This window comes from Macrosteles quadrilineatus, unplaced genomic scaffold, assembly GCF_028750875.1.
Source record: "Macrosteles quadrilineatus isolate MER2022 unplaced genomic scaffold, UCM_ALF_1.0 Scaffold_240__1_contigs__length_144371, whole genome shotgun sequence".
NCBI classification, from domain to species: domain Eukaryota; kingdom Metazoa; phylum Arthropoda; class Insecta; order Hemiptera; family Cicadellidae; genus Macrosteles; species Macrosteles quadrilineatus.
In genome coordinates, this window is record NW_026542833.1 from 36,811 (window position 1) to 53,862 (window position 17,052).

At 33.7% G+C, this 17,052-nt stretch overlaps 1 protein-coding gene across 1 annotated transcript in view; it reads left to right on the forward strand.

The window, feature by feature from the left end:
- LOC128982386 (membrane-associated protein Hem-like) overlaps positions 1–13,012 on the forward strand; it is a 42,483-nt gene extending 29,471 nt beyond the window's left edge. The window contains exons 16-23 of the mRNA XM_054401344.1: positions 2,279–2,381; positions 3,613–3,841; positions 4,734–4,827; positions 5,984–6,144; positions 7,385–7,469; positions 8,816–9,039; positions 10,939–11,028; positions 11,700–13,012. Of these exons, the coding sequence (XP_054257319.1) occupies positions 2,279–2,381; positions 3,613–3,841; positions 4,734–4,827; positions 5,984–6,144; positions 7,385–7,469; positions 8,816–9,039; positions 10,939–11,028; positions 11,700–11,813 (1,100 nt within the window). The 3' untranslated portion in view covers positions 11,814–13,012. The remainder of the gene's footprint in view (positions 1–2,278; positions 2,382–3,612; positions 3,842–4,733; positions 4,828–5,983; positions 6,145–7,384; positions 7,470–8,815; positions 9,040–10,938; positions 11,029–11,699) is intronic.
- The last annotated feature ends 4,040 nt before the right edge of the window (positions 13,013–17,052 follow it).

Here is a 17,052-nt window from a genome sequence, read left to right on the forward strand (position 1 = left end):
ATGCCTTTATGCATAAGGGAACCAAGCGACGCAGATGGGAAAATGAGCTATTAAGAGTCAAAGTTTAACATGGGTCCTAAATTATAAAAAAACCCAAACCCTTCAAAAATGGTTTAGATGTGTGTAGTTGTGATATATGTAATTATTTATCAAGAGAACTACATATTATTAATGTTTTTTTTTTTTGCTGATATAAGGAAAAATGGCGATTGGTTCTTTTACGCTTATTTGTGAATGTTTCAACAGTTACATACAATGATACAGGCCAAATGGCGCTTGGTTCCTCATGCATGGTTCCTTGGTTCCTTTATGCATAATATAAATTATTGGTTATTTTAGGTTGTGTTTACAAATTGTAGTGAATAGAATGTTGACATATGGTTCTCTAATACAAAATAGATTATCCCACACAGAGAAAGGAATATTATAGGTTGCTTTATGATGGATGGTGAAAATTGTTGGCGCTTGGTTCCGTATTGCAAAATAGACTATCCCACATAGAGAAACACGATTTTTATATATTATTTTTTATAATTTTGTCAAAAGTCATACAACTATGGGAATTTTTCTGGGTATAGATTCTGGTATGTTCTTCAAGATGGCAGCACCAGCTAATTTTTTTATAATTTGGCACTTGGTTCCCATATGCATATAGGCGTCCAATCAATTTCCAACCAATTTGAATCCCTTGGAAAATATTTGGAAGCTATAGATTTTTAATCCAACAACAGTAGGTGGCAAGCAGCTCCCTATTAGTGAGCTTTTTACTAAACCACAGATTTGGATAGAAGTAATCAGAGGATGTTATAGGACCTTGTCAAGGATGGGGCTTGGGGGGTGTGGAGCACAATTTTGAACTTTCAAAGCCGCTTGGTGACTTTCTAAAGCCATTTTTAACACCTAAAACTGTGCCCAATTATCTATAAACTCCCATTTCACCTGCTGTTTGTCTTGAGCAAGTAGAGATTTAAAAAAAATTAACTATGACATATGACAATTGCACTTATGAATTTCAAAACACACTGTAGACTGCGGCCATATCCTCCTAAAAACCGTTTGGTGACTTTCTAAAGCCATTTTAAACGTTTAGATCTGTGTGCAAAACCTCCCATTCCCCCATTTATTTGTCATGAACAATTAGACATTTTCAAAACTTAATAGGACTATGACGAATGCATTCATAAATCTCAAAACATATTCTAGGCTACGACCATATCCTCCTAAAAAATGTTTACTGGCTTTCTAAAGCCTTGACGTCAATAGCTCATTGAATCGTGAATTTCACTTCATGTTTCAGTACATGTTTTCAAAACATGTACCGAAACATGAAGTGAAATTCACGATTCAATGAGCTATTAACGTAAGTAATCTAGTCTTACAATAATATCTACAGCTCAGGGGCTTAACAATGAATTTAAATTTCTAAAGCCATTATTAATGATTATTTTTGTGTCCAACTGTCCAAAAACCTCCCATTTCACCTGTTTTATGTCATGCAAGCAAGTAGACATGTGACCTTAAGTTTTTCTCCATTTCATAGATCTGTCACAATATGTATAGTATCAAATTCAGTAATAGCATTGACTATATAAACTTAAACACTAGTGTTTATATAGTCATGAGGCTACTGGTGCTAACGCTGATGGCTGATGATAACATAGAAATTTTCTTCGAGCGGGATTGACGGTAAGGCCTGCCCTACGTAACCCGACTAAGACTTCCTCTAGATGTTTTAGGTGGTCCTCAAAACTCTTCCCTGTACACCAGAAGGTTGTTCAGATAATTAAACACAAATTTGAATTTCACATAATGAAAAATCGATTCTAGAAGCCTAGTGAGGGTTTGGGCTCCCACAGCTAAACCCATCGGTACCCGGTTGAACTGATACAAGTTCCAGGGTACATAGAAAGCAGTGAGAGGTTGAGACTCCGCCTTCAAAGGTATCTGATGATAAGCCTGGTTAGATCGAATACTTGGCCTTACCGAACCCGTCAAAAGCCGAGTGCAAATCAGGGAGAGGGACAGAGACAATTTCAATCTGAGCGTACAGTTTCCTATAGTCCGAAACCATCCTAGACTTCCCTTTTGGTTTCAGTTCTAGAAATGCTGGACTGACATAACTTAAGCGCGAAGGCTCAGTCACCCCATTATCGAACAATTCATTAATTCCTCTCAAGGTCTCCATCTTGGTAGGAGCTAACTTGTTTGCATGAGAGTAAGTAGTAAGTAACTGATATCTTCCACTTACTTTGTATAAATTAACGTGTTTGGATTGCAGTTCACATAGATATCACCAGAGTTTTCAACAATGCCCTTCTACAGCAAACGCAACAGATTGATAGTCATGGAGAGAAAACTGTAGCAGCACTCTACACACAGTGGTACGTGTCATATAAAACAAGTATAAATAGCGTTTCTTAAAATTTAATATGAAATTTAAGTTTTATCTGGCAAGAAGTTTGTCTGTTGTTGGAATGCTCTCTTATTGAAAGAAATGTGAAATAATTACAACAAGGGTTTAACATAGTAATAAACAGAGGAAACAGGTTGAAGCAAAGTTTTCTTATACACTACACTCCCGATTGACCGAGGTTGGTCCAAGACTTCCTCGGTTACTGAGAATCTCAGATGACATGGATTTAGATTTTCAGGTTACCACATTTGGAAGTCAAATACTTTAAAAATCTTGTTTTATCAATAAAATATAATCAAATAGAATTTTTATGCACACTTTTTTTAAATAGCCGCAGTGTTATTAAAAAAAAATACAAAAACATGTTAAAGACTTCTTAAATTCTCTTTAAAACCTTTAAATATGGTATCACAATTATGGTTAACCAACAGGTACAATAAAAAAAACACATAAGGTGGATATTTCTAGTTTAAAAAGTATAAAATTATTATTTTTTTTAGTTTTACCTGAGATATACTTGACACAATGACGTCAACATCAAAACATTGTAATCACAAAGACTGGCAAAAAGCAATGCGAGCTGGTAATGCCCAAGCGAAAATGCCACTGCTATTGTTTACATTTTCCTGACAGCTGGTCCATCTTAGCAACTGTTAGTGGCCAAACTAAAAATTAAGTAATCATTTTGTAAACTGGTTTATGCCTTAAATAAATAAATTAAATTGAACCTAGTAGTGTGAGATTTTCATTTTCTAGGTGATTGTGCATATTTTTTTAATTGAAATTTTGGCAAATCACAAATCAATTGTTATTTTTACTTTATATAAAAAAAAAAAAAAAAAAACATTAACAATGTAATTATTGTTTTCTGCCCAAAAATTTAAAGTAATATAATATTTCTCTGAAACAACCTCGGATAATCTGAGGGATTGAATGATTGTGAGTGAACTGTATTTTACTAAATGCTTGAATAACAAAATGTGATATGAATGACGTTTATGCAAATCCATGTAAACTTGGAAATCATCCAACAAGACGTATCTGTAATATTATTTAGTATATTACTACACTAAAAATGTATTTAATTAAATCTCAAGTTATATGGACAAAACTCATCTGCCTTACCTACAAAGTGCGTAAATGTGTCCTGATTTCCCATTGTGCATTGGTTGCATCTAACAAGCCATATTACTCTTCAGGTATTCTGAAGTTCTGCTGAGACGGGTGAGTGCAGGCAACATCTGTTTCTCTATGAACCAACGAGCTTTCATCAGCCTAACTGCGGAAGGTGCAATACCTTTCAATGCTGAGGAGTTTTCTGACATCAATGAGCTACGAGCTCTGGCCGAGCTTATCGGTCCCTACGGCATGAAACTGCTCAACGAAACTCTCATGTGGCACATAGCCAGCCAGGTTCAAGAGCTCAAGGTATATATGTTCAATGTTTTATTTGAAATGTATAGAATATGAATAATAATGATGACACAAGTGGTTAATATTAATCAAAACAGGTGGTTTGTCGAGAAGTTTATCCTGAAGTACAGATAAGTAATCAACATGATGCACATTAGGTCAGTTTTGGCAAAATTCCATGCAGAATGAAATCACAAAGTGAGGACTAGGGTGAGTGTACCAGTGAATGACCCTATAAGTGTGACTTTCCACATGTATCCGACATGGAAAACTAGGCTATTAATCTACAGTGTAAAGAATAGTTTCAACTTCTTGTCCGTATTCTCATGTACTTCCTAATAATAAAACTTAATGTATTATGTCCAAACAGAGTATTGAAAAATACAATTTATCACATAGGCCTATAGAGCATTGCACCAGTGAATGACCTCATATTATTTGATGTTTGAAATTCTATTTACCTACTTTTCACCAATCAACCGGTTCTTGATTCTCAATTTGAAGCTGGACACCCTTTGGTTAGTAAAAATAATAGTGACGGGTCGGTACTTTACGTCAAATGTCGGTTCCGCTGGTTCTTGGCAAAAGAACCGTAACCGAGAATCGATGATGAAATGTCGGTACCAGTACTGGTACCTAACCGGTACCGGTACCGACTTTGAAAAACCAACCCATCACTAAAAAATAACCATTTCGTTAAATATAGATTCTACTGAGTGGCCACATTTCATCTAATAAATTACCGTAACCTTTAATCCACAGTCACATTCTGGCTATACCTTGTATCCATGTGGTAAAAAACACATGTGTGTTTTGTGTTCCTAGCAAGCACTTAATCCATCAGAAAACATCGTCATCACAACTCACACAATCATTGTTAAATACATCAATAAACATCGTGTTACAGAAACTTGTTGCGGGGAATAAAGAGGTTTTGGTAGCCCTTCGCACAAACTTCGACAAACCAGAAATAATGAAAGAACAGTTCAGGAAACTTCAGCGTAAGTACCATTTCATTTTTTTTTTTTTGAGCTTACATACTTAATTATAATCATTTAGACATTTTAAAACTTAACTGCTTAAGAAGAGTACAATTTTAAGTAAAAAGATTAAAAAGATAGATAATGCTAGTCAAGTTTTTTACAAGTTATTTTGAATATTTATCATAAAGATAAATAAGAGAAAATTTACAATCTTCATCTTATAAATTTGATTAATATACAACGGTGAATGAATTTTTTAAGACCTCGTTTCCTGTGTTGTTATAGAAATTTAATTAATTGATAAATCTAAGGTCTTACCTTAGCAATCCTATTACTTTATTTATTAACATGCGTGTACTTATACTTTATTATTGTACTATCCGATATTAAGAAGTGTGGGATAACGCCACTTTTAGCCGGTAACTGTCAAAATCATTCAGGATTGTAGGTTGAGGTTATGTTGACTTTGACTACGGAATGAAAAAATATGGTAGTCAAAGTCCTAAGTCAAACATCCGTAGTTAAAGCCAACATAACCTCAACCTGCAATCCTGAATAATTTTGACAGTTGCCGGCAACGTGTTCCCAGACTAAAGTGAGGTTATCCCACACTTCAATAAACCATGGTTTTTGTCCTAAATCTTCGTACCATTTTTGTGTCGGATGTAATTTGTAATGTTAAATGTGAATATACTATCTACAAAACCCATTGGGTGGATTCTACTACAAGTATTTACAACTTATTAACAATTTATTTATTCTTGTTATCAATTTGTTAACTATTAAATACAGTAGGACTATCTCAAAACTGAAGGGAGTTTTACAAGTAAGCAAGGTTTGAATTATCAAGGTGTTGTACAGAAATGTTTTTAAGATACTGAGGACAGGGTGTTGAATTTTGACAATGATGTTAAGTCACAACCTTCATTACTCAACTTTTACAAACTAAATCTTATAACAATCTACTGTCCATATACAGTACATTATTTGGGAGAAACGTAAGTATAACTTTTTGTACTGTATAAACCAAATTAACAACAAGAATTTAGGTTCGGAACATAAAAGATATAATACTATAACAATGAAACCGTTACTGATTTGTTTTATGGCACATTCATGCCTACCCACTTTACATTTGAACCTTATTGCATTGTCAAGTTTTGATGTTTTACAGATGTAGACAACGTCCTGCAGAGAATGACAATTGTTGGAGTGATTCTGAGCTTCAGGCAGCTCGCTCAAGGAGCTCTAGTTGATGTCTTGGAGGAGAGAATTCCTTTTCTACTCAGCTCAATCCTTGACTTCAGGCATCATCTTCCCTCAGGAGATCCCATGGTAGGTTCCAACAAGACCCTAGACCATCTGACCCTAATGCATGTACCAGACTTGCCATGGAAATGTACTGTTCCTGTGTGGAAAGTATCAAGCTAAACAATTTATGAGCCGGTTCAATAAAGAATGAACTGTACTGATAAATGTTAGTGGTTGTTGTCCTGATAAGGACCCTGCTGTCCTGATAAATGTAAGTGGTGGCACCAGGACCCTGCTGTACTGATAAATGTTAGTGGTGACAACAGGACCCTACTGCCCCGATGAGGACCCTGCTGTCCTGATAAATGTTAGTGGTGGCACAAGGACCCTGCTGTCCTGATAAATGTTAGTGGTGGCACCAGGACTCTGCTGTACTGATAAATGTTAGTGGTGGCACCAGGACTCTGCTGTACTGATAAATGTTAGTGGTGGCACAAGGACCCTGCTGTCCTGATAAATGTTAGTGGTGGCACCAGGACTCTGCTGTACTGATAAATGTTAGTGGTGGCACCAGGACTCTGCTGTACTGATAAATGTTAGTGGTGGCACCAGGACCCTGCTGTCCTGATAAATGTTAGTGGTGACACCAGGACCCTACTGCCCTGATGAGGACCCTGCTGTCCTGATACATGTTAGTGGTGGCACCAGGACCCTACTGCCCTGATGAGGACCCTAGTGTCCTGATACATGTTAGTGGTGGCACCAGGACCCTACTGCCCTGATGAGGACCATGCTGTCCTGAAAGGGACCCTGCTGTCCTGATACATGTTAGTGGTGGCACCAGGACCCTGCTGTCCTCGGGCTACTGACTGAGACACCGATTCACCAATAGATGTATTTTAAATTGTCAGAGCTACTAGAACATGAATTATATTAGTGCTATAAAACTGAAATTTGTTCTAAAATCTACAACTAAGAGCAACACTAAATCTAACTAAGTATAAGCTTAACCTACATTAGAAATCTTTCAAATAATTTATGCTGGATGCATATAACAATCAAAATCCTCCTAGTTAAACCTACCTGTACAATTTTCTACTCAAGATGTTGGCAGTAAGTTCATTAACTAATAATTGCAGAGAGATTTTGATACATCACATTACATATGTGAATAAGCATTTAAAGATTAAACTGAGTCCTCGATTTCCTGGAGTCAGTGGGTAAGTCAGCATTAAGAATTTGGGTTTCCGAAATATTGCTTTTACAGAAATATCTGTAGTATAATAGAGGTGAAGTTGTAAAATCAAAACATTTTTGTTTCAAGATCGTCAGTGAAATGGCCTCTGCTGCTGGTCTGACATGCAAAGTAGATCCAACTCTTGCAGCTGCTCTTCGCAATCAAAAGAATGGTAATTAAAATTAATTAATGGAATCAATTACTGCTCTTCAACTGTGCATGTAGAATAATTTCACTCTATCAAGTAGGCAATTCTATATATTTATTTTACTAAGCTAGGTAAAGTAGAACCTCGATTCTCCATTATCCAGGGTAATTTAAGGGAAAGGAGACCACGAATACCTGAAAACTTCAGTTAATCCAGTATGGTATAAAAATATGACAGGCCCATAAAAAACACCGGGATACTGTAATTAATGTCATAATTTTGATTTTTACATCAACATAATACAATATTGGGTAATCGTGATATTTTTATGTCATTAACCTTGGTTTGGTTATAAAAATGTTCAGTTTAAAATCACAGATTCCTCAAACTTGACAAAAAGATTGCTAATCGCTGTACTGCAATAAATCTAAAAAAAAAAAAAAAACAAAACAGAAAGTCTTGTAAGCTACTGCTAGTGATTGGCTACCAGTAAATGCTGTTTGAGAACAGAGGAATGTCGATGGTAATGATCAATTAGCATTGATGTTGCCCGTGACTCATTAAAAGTATAAAATAATACTACTTAAAATAATAACAACACTAAAAGAAGATAAAGATGACTAGTACATAAAAACATAATTTTTCTTTCTCTTTGTTCTACTGTTATTTCTTGAGTATAATCTGTTTCTTATACAAAGATATTTAAAGATTTTTTTTCTAGACACTTAAATTGTATTTATAATATAAATTGCAAACACTTGAAAATGAAATGCCCTATTCTAAATCAAAACCAATATTTACATACAATTTAGGTCATCCTTCTGATTATATATATTAACTAAACAAATATTTAAAACACGTGTTTACGTATTTTACGTGTTTATCACCCTAATTTTTAATTATTTAAAAATATTTGAAATTGTCTCTGTCGGTCGGGACACTAGGTTGGATATCCCGAGGAGTCCGATATGAGGGGTTCTACTGTATTGCTATTGACCCAGTTAATCTAGGTTCTACTGACATAATTTAACTACAGTTTTCAATATGTTTTTTACAAAAATTTTTAACATATTTTTTAAATTTTTATTTTAAGTCTTGATTTTAATTTTAACATTAAGTTATTATAAACGTCTTAGAGAAGAGATAAAAATCCTAATAATTATGCAATGTAAAAGTTTTTATTATTTTGTTTTTAATGAATAAATATTCTTTTATGGGTGGAAAATTACAATACAGTAGTTTAATATTTATTTATTTTAGAGAATTAGTTAAGGTTTATCAACTTTTTAGGTTGAGTTATATTAAGACCTAGTATTCTAATGTTCATTAATTTCAAGGCCTACTGTTAATCATTAATATTTTAAATACAGAAACAGACGAAGATGAACATCTGTTGGCGTGTTTGTTGATGGTGTTTGTGGCAGTTTCCATTCCCAAGTTGGCTCGCAACGACAACTCATTCTACCGAGCGTCGTTGGAAGGTCACGCCAACAATATCCACTGCATGGCTGCAGCAGTCAACAATATCTTTGGAGCTTTGTTTACAATCTGCGGCCAAGGAGATATAGAAGACCGCATGAAGGAGTTTCTTGCGGTATTTGTCTACTATTTAATTAACAAAGTTAAGCTTTAATAGAGTTTTGACTCATTGAGGCCGGGACACACTTAAACGCGCCGTCACACGGCCGAGCTGAGTCCATGACATGGACTTCTGTTGGTGACGGTGATAGGAAAACACACTGTTCCGTTACTACTCCGAGTGACAGCCGTCATCATTGTCTCAAGAGTCAGTTCAACTAAAATATATCCTTAAAAATGTCATATTTATTACCTATTTAAATAACATTAGTTTAACGAGTTCTTAGGTTTGCTGCTACATGGAAGGCAATAAGGTGTTTTTTGTCCAAACATTAATAGCATAGGATGAGATAAATAAAATAAATAGAAAAATAAACCATAGTATCATTTTTTAATAAAAAAGGTCATGTTTTTAGGAAAAAGCAATGAATTAAATAAATATATATATAGGATGGAGAGGACACAGCTAACTCACCTGATGAAAGGTTGCAGACTAGTCAAAGAACACAAACATTTCGCCTCTTTCAGAGGCCTACTTCTGAAGAAGCCTCTGAAAGAGGCGAAATATCAAGTATTATTATGTGTGTGTTTTATGTGTTCTTTGACTCGTCTGCAACCTTTCATCAGGTGAGTTAGCTGTGTCCTCTCCATCCTATATATATATTTTTTAAATAAAAAAATTATCTAAAAAGGGTACTAGGTCTATGGTTTTTTCTATCGATTTAAATTATGGCACAAAAATACTTCAGTGCCTATATAGGCCATAGAAACTGATAAAATAAAAATACAATCTGATAAATATAAAACATAATAGTGTGTGTTCATATAAATATATATATGAATTTGTGAATTTCATGTTTCACGAGGCCGCACCGACACCGTCAAAAAGTAAACTAAACTAGTCCGTGACAGTGCGGTCTCGGCGCGGGTAGCAAACACTGCGACAGTCCTGGCGCGGATCGGTGGTGTGTGTCCCTACACGTTTGAATGCCTTGTTTTAGTTCTCGCCGCAGCACGGCCGAGTATGTCGGCACGGGTGCGGTGAAGTGTGTCCCGGCCTTAAAACAGCAAAAGTATTTATTAGGTTCACATTCAATTTTTGTATGTATTATTGGGGGAAAAGTTCTATTTTCTTCTGCAACCTTTTTACTTGGTGCCTAAGATTAGGTTTTCATTGTTTTAGTATGAATTCAGATTTCAAAATTGATACCAGATTCTAAATCGAATTCTAAATAAAGCAGAAGGTCAACTCAAGGTTTTGTTGGCCTCATAAGAGCTTGGTTGACTTTTTATTATTTTGCAGTTTTAAAATAATTCTTCATTCTGCCAGCTTATTAGGCTCTATTTTTTTTAAGTTTAACATTTTAAAAAGTAAAGTAGTACTGTAAGTACAGTAAAGTAGTAAGTAAAGTAAAGTTTTACTGTTTAATTATGACTCCATTTAAATTTACTATCCTTTTAGCGAATTCCCCATATAGGGAATAAGCTTTAATGTAGGTCTTATTAAAGTGGGAATAAATATGTTTTATTTATGGAAATGTAGTAAAAATGTAATCAGACAAGTTCAAATTCGCTTAGTCTGCAGGTTTGCTGCGTCGGGGTTTTTCACACAAAAAAATTACCTGGAGCCTGTTTTATAATAAAATTCAAGTTACAAGTTATAGCTTGAAACTTGTAATTTCTATTAGATTTGCATTGGGCGATCAGCTGATTTACTAATAATATTAGTTTGTAGTTTATTATGAAACAGGCCCTTGGTCAGATGTTTACACAATTATAGTTGTGTATACAAGAAAAAGTAGTAATCATACGTACAAAATTACTCGCATATAAGCTAACAGCATTGATTTTTGCAGTATTTTATTTAATCTCACTTCACTCTTATTAAAATTGGCGGTTTTGCTTGGTTTGACAGCTTGCCTCTTCCAGTTTATTGAGGTTGGGACAAGAAGCAGACAGAGAAATCACAAAGAACAGAGAGTCGGTTTACTTACTCCTGGACCAGGTTAGTGAAGTCTCATTGCGTTCAGAGAGTTTTGGTTCAGGTTTAGCTAATTTTAAATAAAAAGGGGGTATCTTTACATGAAAAAAAATTACAGCTCTTATAAAAAAATTGTTAACTACTTTCTTGGGGTTATAGAGAGCAGTCTGAATTGTAATGATACGTGGTCTAATCACATTGAAAATGGCCTACCATGCAAAACATGTAGGCTATGTCTGGAGCACTTAGTGTTTATAGCTTTCATAATATTTTAAGATTAAAAAAAACTAATAAGGCATATGTTTAGGAGAAACATGTAACTTTGGAAAGCGACTCTTTGTATTTCATATAATATGCTACAATGCTATGAATTTATTGGCTGTATAATGTGTCAGTTTAGTCCAAACGCCTCAAATTTTTGATTGCTGGTTGATTTTGCTCCGGCCACCTATTCACGTTTTATTCCAAACAGTTGCAATTTGCGCTATTGTTTGTTTTGAAGAATTAGTAGTTATGATTTTATATTTTTATGTTTATTTTAGTTGCAAATTGTTGTGTTTGAAGGATTATTTAGTATTTTAAGGATATAAATATTGTAAGGATATAAATTTATTAGTGACTATGTGTCCTCACCTTGTACCCCTTAGCACAGATAGTGCAAATAGTTATCCCATATTTAATGTTGGTTGTTTCAGATTGTTCAAGAATCTCCATTCCTCACTATGGACCTTCTAGAGTCGTGTTTTCCTTACGCTCTGATCCGAAATGCCTACCACGCTGTTTATAAACAGGAACATTCTCAGGCATAAATGTTAACACTTCAAACCTTTCTTTGTAAATATTTCAACCATATACATAAAATGTTGTTTCTGGCAGTCAATTCATTTGTACATTGGTAGGTGAGTTTATATTAATATTCAGAAGAGAACTATTTCTTATTGTTCTTTTTGAAATAAATTATTAGTTTTGCTTCATTTAGCATCTCCGTATGGTGAAATATCTCCGTATATTTATTATTTATAACATAGTAGTTTAAAGCAATGATTAGTAAGGTTATGTGAAAGGATATAAATTTAATGAGAATGGTTGAGCAAAGGTTCTGTACATAAATGGACAAATGGTATGCTGTGTTTAAAATGAATTTTTAAGTTAATATGGAAAATCAATTTATTCTCAAAATCATTAATACTATTTGGTATAAGTAATACATCACAAAAAAACTGTAAACTTTTAGATTTTAGCCCTTAACTTTTTTTTTAAAGTAAAATGGTATACCAAAATATAAAAACACATATATTGGTTCAAATTTGAAAAGTCATGTTTAAAAGTTTGTTTTTAAAATATATCATTATTTTACATTTTCTATTTTAATCACTTTAATCTTTATTCAGTCCATATTATTAATTTAACATATTGCTCTCAAAATAACCAAGGGGGGGTGGCTCTTTTCTTGGAAGTATCCATTAAGTTTATTTTTTAAGAAAATATTTATTGTTTACTCCAAAACTAAAGACATCCCAACAAATGTTAAAATTTTGCAAAAAGATGAGAACCTTTGCCAGGCAGTTGCCAATTGAATTATCTTTATGTTTAGTTGCAGGTTGTTCTCCGAGTTGTAATACTAAGATTAATGTAAGGATTCCAAGTACCTGTGTTTTTTATCGAATCGTATATTGTAATAAACATTATGTTTTACAACTGACCTAGTAAAACTACTTGCATAGCCATTCTTACCTATAACTTACGTAAAACAAATTATATCACATTGCTTTTTCTATTAGTTTGCATTTATTTGGAATTATTTATTCACTCAATTTCTTATTTATAAAGCACATTTGGCATAATGTTTAAAGCATTAACCACCAAAATAAACATTGATATTTGTTATGATATCTCAATTATTTATTCTATTGAACTGCACGTTTCCATAATATTTATTTATGTTATTAAGCTATGATTGAATGAGTTGTATAACATAATACATTAGAACATACATTTGTCAAGCATTTGTAAGATTTAGAATAAATTAATTGTTTATCACTCAAAAAATTGTGTGTAGCCTATTTCATACCTCATGAGTTTTAAGTGATTGTTAAGTTTTTTGAGTTAATAAGAGATAAGATAATTGATTTCCAAAAATAATACAAGTACAATGGTACCATTTAGTGGCTGAAAAACAACAATACAGTAATGGAAAAGATCCCCTCAAAGACTGTTTCTCCCTTATCTCGTCTTTCTTGTGGCTCATTACTTCCCATAAAAAAACTTTAGATGGAAAAATAAATTATCCGTACTTAACATAACAAGACTCAAAGAAATATGTACAGCTACGCTAATAGATTTTAAAAAAAGGAGAGCTAACTAAGGGAAGCTAACTAATCTTATATATTAAAATTTGGTAGGGTTTTTTTATTCGCAGATTCTGAATCAACCACTTGAGGGATTGTCATGATTCTTATGTTGAAAGAAAGACAACTTTGAGAGGAGAAAGGGAATGTCTAAGCTATAATTTTCATTTTGCTTTTCTGTTTTATTTTGAAAAATTGTAAAGGTAAAAGGCCCAGGAGGTAGGGGGGCCTCCCTAAATCCGCCACTGCTTGGACAGGTCACAGCGCACAATAGGTGTGCTGTGTGACCTGTCCAAGGCTTTTGACTGTGTTGATCATGATATATTGCTAGTAAAATTAAGTAGACATGGAATAAAAAATGTGGAATTAAAATGGTTCATTTTATATTTAAAAAGCCGTAAACAAAGAATTATATTACAGAAATGCAAACTAAATGTAAGTCAGGAGTTAGGGCCTATACACGCTACGGAGTTCCTCAAGGTTCCATTCTAGGACCTTGTTTATTTTTAATTTATGATTTATGTAATGTTACAAAAATGCATACTATTCAATATGCAGAAGATACTGCTATAATCGGCACCGAACAAAAAACATTGGATTTTAAGCAAGACTTAATTACTAATCAGTTTCAACTCCTCGGGGACTGGTTAACAGTAAATGGTAAATCTAAGACTGTGTCAGGCACAACTAATTCACTTTTCAGTTGCTAATGAGAATAGAGAGACATTGTTGTAAATTCAAACCAAAGATCAATATATTCTCAAAGTCAAAACTCAGTCAATTACCTGGGAATTGATATGGGCTGGCAACTAAATTGGCAAACGCACATTAATAATTTTTTATCAAAGAGACTCAGATAAGCTACATTTGTTCTTCAGGTAATTCGAGATACTAAAAATTTAGACACACAATTAAGCAGTAAACCATGCTTATTTTTCTTCCATCATGAATTACCCTTTAATCGTATGGGGTTCTTTGAGTCATGCCAAATTTTTACCCTCCAAAAAAGTATAGTTAGAGTCTTAGCCAAAGTTTCTCGAATTTTTCACTGTAAAGAGTTTTTCATTCGGTTGAAAATTCCTACTTTGTATACTTCTTACATCTTTAAGCTGGCTTTAATGGTTAAAAGTGATTTTGACACATTCATGGAAGATCAACATGAGCATCCTAATAACACTAGATTTAAAAACAATATAAAACCGGTTCAACACAGACTTAAAAGTTTTCCATTATCTCCTCAGTACATGGGCCCAAAAATATATAACAAATTACTTTCTTCAATTAGGGACACTGATTAATTCCCTACATTCAAAAAGGAGTTCAAAAACTTTAATTTGGGAAGGCCTTTTACTCCATTGGAGCTCACGGAAGCTGTGTAGAGGTTCAGGCTCAGCATAAGAACTTCTATTCTACTAAAATACTACGAACTAAAATTCTTTTCAAAAAGTTAGAATATTTGGGAGTAAAGGGATTAGCCCTGGCATGGTTTAAAAGTTATTTAAGCAACAGAACTCAAGTAGTATCAATTAATAACGTAATTAGTGATCAAATAAATGTAGATTTTGGAATTATTCAAGGTTCTACATTGGGGCCTTTACTATTTTTAATTTACATAAATAACATAGATAAAATTAATATTTCTGGAAAAATATTTTTGTTTGCAGATGACACAGCGGTAATCTTTAGGGCACGTACTTGGGAAGAGGTTTTTAATATTGCATCATCAGAATTACAAATATTAAAAAGATGGTTCTCAGAAAACATTTTAACAATGAATGTCAGTAAAACAAAATGTTTGCCTATCGCACTTCGTCCCGCTAGCGAGCCGCCCGCCGAACTCAGACTAACCTTGCACTCATGTGGCACCGCAGGCAGCGATTGCAACTGCCAAATTATTGAAACTGTGTCGCAGTATAAATACCTGGGCATTATAATGGATTCTAAATTGAAATGGGAAAGTCATATACATTTTTTAAAAACAAAACTTAGAAAAATGATTTATGTTTTTTACCAATTAGGTTAAATTTTACGACATGAAGAAATTAAAAGAATTTATTACGCCTACGTTCAATCTCATCTGCAGTATGGTTTAATTGCTTGGGGAGGGGCTTATTCATCAGTAATTGAACCTTTGTTCGTAATTCAAAAATCAATAATTAGAGCTGCGTTAAGAAAACCGAGACGTTATTCTACTGATCATCTGTTCAAAGAATCCCAGTTTTTATCAATAAGGCAGCTATATGTTAAAGATTTATTAGCTTATTCATACATTCATTTAGACCTTATCACCTCGCCAGTAGTTCATAACTATCATACCAGAAACTCAGTGATGATAGGATTACGGGTCCCAAGAGTTCTCAAATCAATCAATTTAACAAATTCCTTTTACATTGCTAATTGCTTGTTGCGTAATATTCCTCCAGAAATTAGGGACCTGCGAGTGTCACTGAGTGTATATAAGAGGGTTATCGCTAATTGGCTGATGGAGATAGGCCTTGACAATACAGAGTCGCTTATCAGCCCAGAATATCTCGTTTAGACCTAACCATCTGATAACTGGACTATCTATTGTACTTTCTACAGCACTCTTTACTTGACGGAATCCACGCCTCAGTAAAAAATTTGGTTTGAAGGAAAAAAGTTATGCTTTAATCGGATGTATTGCAAACAATGTGCACCCCTTGTTATTGATTGCACGTTGCATATGGTTTTTTAGGTTATTTTATAACTGTTATAGTATTAATTGTATAGTGTTATTTTACCAAGTTATTATTAGTTCTTTTTTTTATGTGTATTGTGAAGTGTGAAGAACTTTTATTTTGACAGCAGACAGCTAAGGACTCTATCACGCACAGGTCATTGTGACCCATGTGATATTTTTTATTTTTTGTATTTATTGCTGCAAAACAGTTTGTAATAAATAAAGAATTTTCTCTCTCTCTATTCTATTTTTAGTATAGAGACCAGAATGGCAAATCACCTGTCTCTGAATATAATGGTGATTTATTGTAAAATAAGTAAATAAATATATACAGGGTGTTTTTTTAAAAACTTGCATCTTTATTTATGTAAAAACCGCAATAGATAGAAATATGCAGTTTGCGGGAATCATCTATTGACGTAGGGGGACCAATTGTTTTGAATTCAACGTTACATTCACATTCCCCCCCTTTCCCCCCCTGCCACCAACTTATTTTTTTTAAATAGCAAGGTACCCCTTGTGACATATCAAATAAAAGAGCATAAAAAGAAAATGTTTGATGAAAAAAAATTGAAAATCGGTTCATAAATTTGTGAGATATTCCCCCCCTCACCCCCCCGGAACTTAATTTTTTTTTAATAGCAAAGTACCCCTTGTGACATATCAAATGAAAGAGCATGAAAAAAGAAAATTTTTGGTGAAAAAATTTAAAATCGGCTCATGAATTTGTGAGATAATCACCCCCCTTTTCCCCTACCCATAACTTGTTTTTTAATAGCAAGGTACCCGCCCTTGTGACATATCAAATGAAAAATAAATTTCGCCAAAATTTTTCTTTTTTCATGCTCTTTCATTTGATATGTCACAAGGGGTACTTTGCTATTAAAAAAAAATTAAGTTCCGGGGGGGTGAGGGGGGGAATATCTCACAAATTTATGAACCGATTTTCAATTTTTTTTCATCAAACATTTTCTTTTTTATGCTCTTTTATTTGATATG